General features: G+C 41.3%; 1 protein-coding gene across 1 annotated transcript in view; it reads left to right on the top strand.

Moving 5' to 3' along the window:
- Nucleotides 1–1,961: 1,961 nt before the first annotated feature.
- rab3gap1 (RAB3 GTPase activating protein subunit 1) overlaps nucleotides 1,962–11,497 on the top strand; it is a 76,052-nt gene continuing 66,516 nt past the window's right edge. The window contains 6 exon segments of the mRNA XM_080785485.1: nucleotides 1,962–2,016; nucleotides 2,836–2,891; nucleotides 3,544–3,625; nucleotides 6,132–6,264; nucleotides 7,339–7,417; nucleotides 8,897–9,016. Coding sequence (XP_080641611.1) covers nucleotides 1,999–2,016; nucleotides 2,836–2,891; nucleotides 3,544–3,625; nucleotides 6,132–6,264; nucleotides 7,339–7,417; nucleotides 8,897–9,016 — 488 coding nt within the window. The 5' untranslated portion in view covers nucleotides 1,962–1,998.

Genomic DNA, 11,497 nt, shown 5'->3' with positions numbered 1-11,497 from the left:
TGATGATATTGCTCCACTCAACCCCATCTTGTGGTATTGCATGAAATCAGAATGAAGGTTGGTAGGTCTGCTATTTTTGAAAAAATCGTGAAAATGCGGCACAAATCTTTCAATATAGGCTATATTCTTTCAGAGGACTACTAAATGGGTTTAAAATTGGTTAAAAAAGGCCAAATGCGTCTTAAGTAAAAAAACAAAATTGTTTGGGACTGGCTTCACTGTAGGGGCACTGGAACTTGCCTGGCCAATAAAGCATCTCACCTAACGTCATTTCCATTCCTTACTTTTCAGCATTGCATTTCACATATAATGCATTAATTAACAGTCTGTAATGTATTAATTGCACACAGTCATCACAGCCAGGTTGTTGCATAAAGCAGATATACAAAGTGTAAGGGTTGAGCACAGAACTAGCCTGTATGGGCACCTAAAAAGGTGAAAGGCAAATGAGCTCTACTAAAAGGGTAGTTCACCAAAACGCATTTCAATCAATTACTCAACCCATACATTTAAATGCTTTGGCAATGTACACTCATGCCAATATTATATTTACTTGTATCTCAATGTCATCATACAGTTTGCGTAATGCAATCACATCTGCATGTGGCCCTTTTAACTCGAGTCAGATTTAACAGATTTGTTCATGTGGGCATTAATTATTAGATCTTTGCGCCCAAAACGACTGGTAGGCTAAGCATTTTAATGGCATTGTCATAATTCTGGTCTGATAAAGCCAATCCCGCGACTACATAGTGCCACTTAAGAATGACTTTAAATATGTGAATTCATCAGACTTACTGAGACTCGTGTTTTTGTCTATTGCTGTCTCAAATTGACTCCAAAAGCTTTGTCATTGACTCACATCTCCAGTGAACTTCTCCATGGTCAGTGTAGGCAGTTTGACGGACTGTTGTCTTGTCACTGTATTTCCCGAGGCCATGGATGCGAGTTCTCCTTCCTCATTTCTCCTCAGAATGTATATATATGTACATAAATAATACAATAATAATAATATAATAGCAACAATTGTATTTACACATACACAGAAATGTTTGGGAACCAGTGATGTAGCCAATTATATGTAAATTACACAATATATTTCTGAATAAAAAAATATCCAAATATGTGTCAGAAAAGAAGACCTCGATCAGAGCTGTTTCTTGGGAGAATAAACATTTATTGACTGCCCCATATAAAAATAAATCATAAAAAATAATGATTTGGTCATAAAAATATCCATTGGAGGGGTGGGGGCTGCAGGTCAGTAGGTCACCATGCAAGGCTTCTCTTGGGCACCACTCTGATGTCACCCCCGAATCTGATTTGATAAAAAAAAGAGGCATCATCATTAGTTCAAGAAGCAAGCTACAATGCACATCACAATTTGCTGTCATGTCATGAGTAATTGAAACGTGTCTGTGTGTGTGTGTGTGTGTGTGTGTGTGTGTGTGTGTGTGTGTGTGTGTGTGTGTGTGTGTGTGTGCAACTAGTCCTTCATTCAGTCTCCATTTTTCCTGTGACCATTTTCCAATATTGGTCTCCGCCAATTAGGACTCCTAATTCCACTGCATCCATCCCTATGATGGGTACATCTGCTATGGGCATTCCTTTTGCTTCCAAGTCTCTCCTTATCTTTCCGTTTGGCGCTTTAATCATAGAAGAGCTCAACAAACGAGCCTTCACTTTCCTGCAGTTAATTCTCTGGGGTGTTTTGGAACCAAACACATACATAATTCAACGTTCCTTCACCTAAATAAAGCCCTTTGGATTCAGAGAATAGAATCAACCATGTTCAATCAAAAGAGTAAATGGTGACACCGTGTGGCCATGGTGGGTCATAACACCATGGTTCATAGTACCGACAACAGCCGATCTAGAAGCTCGGCTTTTCTCGTCGATGTACTCCACGGTTTATACTATGACGTCAGCGCAATCCCACAATGCAACAGGACGGGGGTAAAAAAAAAAAAAAAAGAAAAAAGGTAAACAACAAGAACGATGGCCGCGGACAGTGATGTGAGTATTTCACTTTATAGAACCACGGAACTTTTATAACAGTCTCTAATATCGTCATGACAGTGAGTTGGTTTCTGAATTTCTCAAAGGGCGCTACTGTACATAAATCTACCTCTGTTGTTGTGTGTCGGACTGCCGTGAGTTGGTGATCCTCCGGTTCGATCCCAGCTGAGCTGCAGGGCGTTGCGCTACTAATTATTAAGTGTTTATTAACAGCTGGTTGGATAATTTTCAGTACATTTCAAGCACAACTCCATACAAGACTGTTAACTGTAGGTGGACCACACATAAGCCCTGCTGACGCACTGGACCCCAGTGCGAGTAGGGTCCACCATGTTCAATTCATCATAACATTTAGAGACGTACAAAAGTACAATACTAAAAACACCTCTTTAATACTGCAATTCGAAACTGCAGCCCCTGTAAAATCTGAATCCCCCTTTTCCCCTCACTGTATGTTTCTTTTCCCTTTTTGCTTCCTTTATGATGAAATCCTGTTCTGTTCTTTGGCTTTATAGAAGTGTCTCTTTGTACGTCTCTAAATGTTTTGATTAATTGAACAAGGTGGACCCTCTTGTAAACAAGTGTAATGCTTAATTTGGTCGTCCACTCACAGTTAACAGTCTTTTTATTGAGTTTGTGCTTGAAATGTACTGTTACTACTGTAACTCTGCAAACTGTCAATACATTATTTCAATCAATCAATCAATACAGTGAAGGGAAAAAGGGGTGGGTGGAGGAGGAGGATACAACACCAAACTATGCTGCAAACAAACCGACAGCCCTGGGATTCTAAACACGCTTGTCTTATTTATACAGCCCGAGTCGGAGGTGTTTGAGATCACGGATTTCACCACCGCGTCCGAGTGGGAGAGGTAGGGTAACATCAATGTTGTATTATATCTGTTATGTCTGTTATGTTGTTTGTTTCCACAAGTAAGAACGCATAACTGATACATGCGTTCTGTCTAATGCATGCTTGCATTCTGCTTGAGGGAGTTCCAGGGGGTCCAACTCCCCCCCCCCCCCCCCCCAGCTAAATGACAGTTTGGAACCAAATGGACCCTTATGGGTCTGTAACTCAGAGTGGTAACTCTGAGAGCTACAAAGTTAATGTAACTCTCAGAGTTACTTTGATTTTACAATATACATTAAGGGGTCCCAGAGATAGAAATGGGGGGGAACCGTAGCCTGTTAACGTAAATATTTTAAATGTTTTAAATACAGTCTGTAACAAGGAAGTTTTAAACTTTGTTGTAATGTTGTGATTGATTGCTATCACCTGATGAAGGCCGTTCACGGCCGAAACGTTGTGTCCTGATTTAAGAATGGTGTTTTAACACAATAAACACTGTTGGAGCAAAGGCTGTGTGCGGACCACTCCTTCTCAATACAATAATAGTTGCCACATCTGCAATACTTGGAGGTGTCCGCCATACGAACCTAGTGGTTGGTGCAGCTTTAACTTTGTTGTCCAGGTAATAGCCGTGTGCTGCAAACGGTCCAACTGACGTCATCCCCTTACAGGTTCGTGTCGAGAGTGGAGGAAGTCTTAAATGACTGGAAACTGATTGGGAGTTCTGCAGCGGGCAAGAATGCGCCAGAGAAGGTATGCAGTGGTCTCATTAGTCTCATTAGTCTCATTCGCACAGTGATTCTCAAACTGTGGGGCCGCAATTATTGATGGGCTGCGAGAATATTGCAAGCCGGGCCCCCCAAATCATTGGCAAACGCAAAGATTTGAATGATAATTTAGCATTAACCCCTTTTGGTGTTTTTAAGCATTTTTGTTATACTGTAGCTATTGAAAAATAGCAGATCTACAAGCTCACAAGCTTGTAGATCTGCTATTTTTGAAAAATGTGGCGCAAATCTTTGAATATTATATTCTTTCACAGCAAACGTTTTTAACTCAAATCTTTGTCATCACTGTGATACTAACAACTTGTTAGTATATAGTGACGCATATACGATGCATTCTGAGCTAGATTTTATATTATTGGCAAATATGTTTAGTGTAGAAGGAAAAAAAATGGAGAGGGAGCGGTCTAAAGGTCATTACACACTGGCGAATTGGCGACGCGAATTGGCGACGCGAATAATTCGCATTTTTTTAAAACCAATTGAAGTCAATGGAAGCTTCCACATCAGTGGCGAATGTGCGAATGTGCGAAAATGCGACAGTTTTCGCTCTTTATTTGTTCGCTCTGGTGTCGAATTTTGCAGACATTCGCAGGCGAAATTCAACGGCTCTGACCAATCAGAATGCAGCCCAAACTTGTTGCTGTGTATAAACAGCGGCGTACCGTACAGTAGCTGTCAACAGAGCAGCCGCCGGTCCGGTTACGCAGGTCGGGATAGCACAGCAGCACACTGTTGCACACCTCCCCTCCTACAACTCTGTTGGGTGTGTGTGCGCTCGCGTGTGCATGCGCATTGCGCGAGCGTGCGTGCGTGCCGTGGACATGGCACATGGGTGTGCAACAGAGCAGCCGTCGGTCCGGCTACGCAGGTCGGGATAGCGCAGCGTGGACATGGCACATGGGTGTGCTAACAGTAGGGGAGAGCCGCCACGGATGTAACATTTTGCACGTTTCATTTTTTTACTCGGAGATCCGTTTATCTACATATGTAATATTTTCAGGCAACGGACCTACACTTGTCTGCTTCCATAAACCACTTTTTATTTTTCAATTGATCAAACAGGTCGGGAGTTATTAAACCGAAAGTGGACGCTGTTCCAGTGTTACATTTGTTGCGCCTGTCGGACTAATTGTAACAGCATGGAGTATAAATGTAACAACGCTAAAAAAACACCATTAAACATATCGTTTTCAGCTTAAAGCAATTATATTTCATTGAAGCAACTCCTTAGCATTGTTTTCATACCATGGATGTGATAAGAAAATGTATCAAACATATTGGGAAATATTAAATAGTAGGGTGTACCAGTTTGGGCTTTTTTTTTCCAGTTCAATGGGGAAATACATTGATTAAACAAACGTTTGATTGATTGAGTTGTACAATGTTATACAACCCTAAACTAATTTTAGAATACACTACACAATACAATACAATACAATACAATTTTAGAACATATAATATTGGCCAATATGTCAAATATGTAAATATTACTTATAATGGCATTGAATGGAAGCGGACCATTTGTAACACATGTTACAATTGACCCTCCCTCCGAAGTTTTCTTTGCCGTTGCTTACAGACCAGAATGAACGTGAATTCCGTCTAAACACGATGCAAACTAATGAAGAACATAAGCATGAAGACATCCATGTGGATTTTTATTCACCAACACCAAAGAAAAATATATAAAAAAGTTAAAATGACCAGTGAACAGGCTCATCAAAAAGCTAAGATCTGCACTAGGCTATTTCTACTGTGCAGACCCGTTTTTGACCCGAAAATAAAGACTTTATAACCGGAATATATGCCCACATGCCGGTACCAATTGTATACCTATGTGGGCCGGTACGAATTAATTGGACCCCTCCATCTGTGAAGTACTGGATACGGGGTTATTAAAGAAAGGATACCAAAGCGGGAGGGGGAGGAGAGGAGGAGGGAGGGGAGAGGAGCTATAATCGCACAATACGCGTCGCATAGATGTGTACGGTGTATAGCCAAACGCGAATAAATTCGCCGGGCAAATATTTCGCATTTTCAGATCGCTTATTCGCATCGCGTCGCTAATTCGCCAGTGTGTAATGACCTTAAGTCTTAGACTCCTGGGTGACTCCAGTCAACTAAGTATAGGTTTTAACGAAGTGCTTATTATGAAGCCATTAAATCCTGACAGTTTTCTGAAATACCTCATGTTTCAATTTCAGTGGTGCTCAATATTTCATGTCAAGGACCCCATATGTAATTGGCCGCCGACCCCCCCCATCTGAAAATATGTTGTTCCAGGAACCCCCTCAGAAGCAAAGCTTTGTAGTTAAAAACGTTCAACTCTGAAAGAATATATAGTCAAAGATTTGCTCCACATTTTCACGATATTTCAAAGTATAACATAATACTTAAAAACACCAAAAGGGGTTCCCGCCCAGAATGCGTTTTAATACTGCATTCTCTCTCTGTCCTGCCCCCCCCCCCAGGGTGAATACACCTGTGGCACGTGGGAAGAGAAGACTCATGACATTAACTTTGCGGATTTTAAGTTCTCCATAACTCATCACTTCTTGAAGCAGGAGGGAGATGGGGGCGACGCCAAGGAGGAACCCGAGGAAGGTACGCTCAGCTCAGCGGTGATGTTTTGGGGTGCATACTTTGGTGGTCTTTACGCGAGAACGGTGTTCATATAAAACGTATAAAGTATCGTTTGCTGTGGTCCTTTTACACGAGAACGGTGTTTTCAGGAGGTTAAAAACGCAACAAAGTGAAATCACCTTCCAGTCCAGAGTGGAAATTTTTGAGAACGCCGTTTTATCCCTTCTCCATGTAAACAGGCTAAGCGGTGAATCCGCAAAACTTATGAAATCATGGCTCACGTTGGTTCACAGCGCATATGTTTATTACATTGACGCAGAGCCATATATAATATAATATAGTTCCTGAACAAAGCCTCCCTCCTCGCCTACAAAGTGCGTCTCATCAGCGATGGTGAACGTAAAACCATGATGTAAATAAAATGCCTTGCGATAGGCGGCAGCAGCGTTTATGTAGCCTAATGTATTATACAAATATATATCCATCCCGTGGCGCGCTCTGCCTGCATGCTCTGTGCTGTCTGTTGCGTGAAGTGGGAGCTGGCTCTTCTTCTTGTACGTGACGTGGGCGACTGGTCTATTTGGCAGCCCGTCACCGCCACCTAGCGACGTTATAGCGTTTTCATAAAAGTGTGCGTTCTCGTGTAAAGGGTCAATAAAAATGAGAACGCAACGGGTAAAAGAGGCCTCAGTTTAGACTAGTCATTGGTTAGACTTAGACTTTTCAGAAAGTATTTATTTAAAGACGTTTACGCCGCGGACAAAACCAACTCTTGTCGTGTCAAATCATGACAATAAACACAATGTTTTGGGCCGAACAAAGAATTAGAAAGTAGAAAAAAAACGACAGGTTACAACACTTTTTTGTTTTGGTCCAAAATATTGTGTTTTTTGTCATGATTTGTCACGACTCGAGTTGGCTTCGTACGACGCTTATAAAGGTCTTTAAATAAATACGTTTTGAAATGTCTATGGGGAAAAATGCATTGGGATGTATATTTCCTGGGCCTGGCGTCGTCATGAAAGGGGGCGGGACTGCGACGCTCTATAGGGCTGAGCTGGTTTTAACTAACCCAACTTTGATCTCTTCTTTTAGATGCCTTCCCCCTGGCTATGCAGGACCTCCTGTGTATGAACAATGACTTCCCTTCCAGGGCCCACTGCCTGGTCAGATGGTGAGCAGTGTTGTTTTAGTCATAGTCTCTTCAATAGTTTCCATTTAGTTTCAGTCACATTTTAGTCACCTGGAATGTTTCAGTGTTCGTCTAGTTTCAGTCGACTAAATCTACAGTTGATTTAGTCAGGAAACAAAATGTATTTTGGCGGTGCCTTGATGCCGTCGTAATGACTGATGTTTTTTTTTTTACTTGCTGAAAATAGCCGATCTACAAGCTCACAGCGCGTCGCAGAGCAACACATTGTGAGCTTGTAGATCTGCTATTTTCAGCATGCAACCAAGTGTAAAATGACTCGTACTGGATCTCTTGTCCACTATAGTCCCTTCCTAACATTTGAGTCTTATTTTTTATTTGTTGACGAAATCGTCAGTATATTTCGTTTTAGTTTTAGTCATCATAGCTTAGTTTCCATTTTGTTTTCGCCAGTGGAAAAAAAGTAGTCGACGAACATTTTCCGTCTTAGTTTTAGTCGACGGAAACAACGCGGTCCAGTCAGTGTGTGTCACACGCCTTTGAAGTTAGATTTGCGCTGGGAGCCTCTTTTTATAGCTGCTATTCTTTAATAGCCAACGCAGAAATATATTGTAATACATTTGGGAATTCACCAACTGTCTGTGTAGAGGAGCTGATTCGTGTCTGGTTTAGAGTTTTAATGCCATATCAGCAATTCTTACCCACTTCTCTTTATTCAGTATTTAAGTCCGACGTCATTTTGTAGTGCTACGTTACGTCCGGGTCCAAGTGGCTCCAGCTCCCGTCCGCATCTCATTGTGAATACAGTAGAATATCTAAACGCGTGAGTCTTTTTACAGTGACGTTATTTTCCAGAAAGGAAGCCATTGAGGGTTAAAATGGGTCTTAATGCTTCCAACTCGAGTAGAATTATTAATGTTTTGTACAAGTGTCCATGAGAAAAATATATGACGTGGAGACAATAAAGACTATATTATTATCATTATTATTGCTCGGTAAAATATTTCGGGGCATATTTAGAATGTGTGCAGGCTTGAGTATGTTGAATTAATGAGGATTTAGTTCACACAATAAAAATAAAATGGCGATAGTATTCCATGTGGGGCAGACGGCCTGTCACAGCCAGATTTGGGAGAGCAGCGCAGCTTTGTTGTTGCGATGGAAAGCGGTAAAATTAGACTTTCGTGGTTGTTTTCGTCTCAGATTTAGTCCGACGGAGCGTCACAGTATAACTCTATGGGGACACAAAAGCGACACAAAAGTAGGACCCGGAAGTATCTCAGGAGGGGGCGCTCACGTCACAGCTAAAATACTGAATAGATGAGACGGGGGGGGGGGGGGGGGGAAAGTGAATGTTATCATGCAACAGAATGTTTATGTTTATATATCTATTTCCCCTTTAACTGTGTGTGTCTGTGGTTGGACAGGTAGTGTTAACTGTGTGTGTCTGTGGTTGGACAGGTATGGTATTAACTGTGTGTCTCTGTGTCTGTGGTTGGACAGGTATGGTATCAGGGAGTTTCTGATCATCTCCCCGGGTGCAAACTGCGAGGCCATCATCAGCGAGTCCAAATGCAACCTGCTGCTGAGCTCTGTGTCCATCTCGCTGGCCAACAGCGGCTGGTAAGTCTCCCTCTCTGACCTCTGTCTCCATCTCGCTGGCCAACAGCGGCTGGTAAGTCTCCCTCTCTGAGCTCTGTGTCCATCTCACTGGCCAACAGCGGCTGGTAAGTCTCCCTCTCTGAGCTCTGTGTCCATCTCGCTGGCCAACAGCGGCTGGTAAGTCTCCCTCTCTGACCTCTGTCTCCATCTCGCTGGCCAACAGCGGCTGGTAAGTCTCCCTCTCTGATGAGTAGTACAGTTGTTCCGACACCAATACCAGTGTCCAAAAAAAACCCTTGAATCGTGCCGATATATACTCCCTAAAATGCTGGTATCGGCGAGTATGCCAGTCATGTGCATTTGAATGCTTCAGTTGAAGCTGCACTACCGTTTTATATATACTCTTAACTGTATTTACTTATGATTATTTTACTTTTTTATTATTAGATCGTCGTTTTCAAACTTTTAATTTCAAGGACCCACGTTGACTTTGAGAGTGTGCAAAAGGAACCGTAAAAGTCCATTTGATTCCATTTTTACACTCTCAGAGCTTGTAGGTCTGCTATTTTTGAAAAATCGTGAAAATGCAGTGCAAATCTTTGAATATATATTCTTTCCGAGCGAATGTTTTTACCTCAACTCTTTGCTTCTGAGAGGTCCCTGGAACAACATATTTTCAGATGGGGGGTCGGTGGCCAATTACATAATTTTTTGGGGGTCCTTGACATGAAAATGTTTGAGAACCACTCACACAGAAACATGAGGTTTTTCATAAAACCTGTCAACGATTTAGAAGACATTTGTAGAACGTTCCCAGGTCAAAAATGGGTTCATGGACCAAGTCCCCTTCAATGTGATGATGTTCACTGTGATCTGCAAAAAGCGTGGCTAATAATCGTGGCATAAACTGTAAGTAGCATGTCTTTGCTCCCTGTATGGAAAGAGTCACATGTTTTAGAGTATAGTCGACCATGTGTCCACAGAGTAGACACGGTATGTAGGGGAGACCCATTCAAACCGGGAGAGCATCTGTGCCATTGTAGATTTCAGATAGATTATTGTCTCAGTCGTGTGGAAACCACAATTAACACACACAACTGTGTGTGCATTCTGGGCACATTCCGTGCTCTCTCTCACACACACACACACACACACACGCAGCTGTGCATAGCTCAAAATGTGTCGCTTCGCAGCACGTTTCAAGCTTGTTGATCTGCTACTAAGTTAGAAGAATATGGAGATAAGAGTGACGAACAGCAACGATATATAGCAGCATAGGTTTTTTATATTTTTGAAAAATCGACTGACATAGAAACATAGCTTTTTCAGAAAACTCTCGGGATGTAGAAGACATTTTTAGAATCTGATCTCGGGTCTTTAATATGGGTTAAGTTACTATGGATTGCCTGATTTCTGCTTACATTCACACAATTAGGGGTGGCTGGTTTACAGAGGCCGCGATCTAACTAAAAAGGTCAAAAGTACAATCCATACTCGGTGACTGTGCCGTAGCAGTCATGCATCTTCATTTTAGTGCCATTGTCACAAGACTATTATTATTATTATCGGCTTCTATCGTTAACTATAGGCTGTTTTCATGACATGACGGCTCGGTGGAGCTACACTGTACTTGTAATGCATGTCAGGCAGGGGGAAGTTTATTTATATTGAACAGTTGGTTTTCAACCAGTGAGTTGGTATTATGGTAACCAAATGGACCCTTCTCGATATTTAACTCTTGAGAGCGTGAAATGAAACCAAATGGACCTGTACGGGCCCATTTGGTTAGATAATGTAGGTAAGGTTCATTTTTATTTTTATTTTTATTTTTATTTTTATTTTTATTTTTATTTTTATTTTTATTTTTATTTTTATTTTTATTTTTATTTTTATTTTTATTTTTATTTTTATTTTTATTTTTATTTTTATTTTTATTTTTATTTTTATTTTTATCAATGTTTGCCTGTTCTCTCTCCTAATGGTATCGACATCAATACAGCACGGAATTGTGGACAAGATCCTATCCAATGACGGCAAAATACTTTTGGGTCTGAGAGGCTATAAATGTCATATGAAAACAGGGAATCATAGCTTCAAATTGACATATTGGTTGTTCAGTTGTTTGACCCACCAGTTTTGGAGATATGGCTTATAGAGTAATGTCTTTGCAGAGAAACAGCGAGTTGAGAAAACAGCGGCTTGAAAGGTTCACTTCTGTGGTCTTTATAACATTAGCTACATGTTTAAGCATGTTTGTTTCATATTAACATGTCGAGTTCAGCTCTGACACTTATTCCAGACATGCTCTATAGTATGTGAAGAGTCTGCCTGTGATATTAACTCATTTTTGAAGGAAAAAGATAAAACGTTTTTCTCCTCTGGTAGCTTGTTTTTACGCTTGCGCTGTCGCACCCCTCTTGACCCTCAGACCAAGTTGATTCAGGGCAACAACGTGTGCGTCGTTGGCCTTAATTTAGACCTTAACCCCTTTTGGTATTAGGC

The sequence above is a fragment of the Protomyctophum bolini genome (assembly GCF_963924005.1).
Source record: "Protomyctophum bolini genome assembly, chromosome: 16".
NCBI classification, from domain to species: domain Eukaryota; kingdom Metazoa; phylum Chordata; class Actinopteri; order Myctophiformes; family Myctophidae; genus Protomyctophum; species Protomyctophum bolini.
The sequence above is the reverse complement of the archived record's forward strand: the minus strand, read 5'-3'. Positions and strand labels throughout refer to the sequence as shown.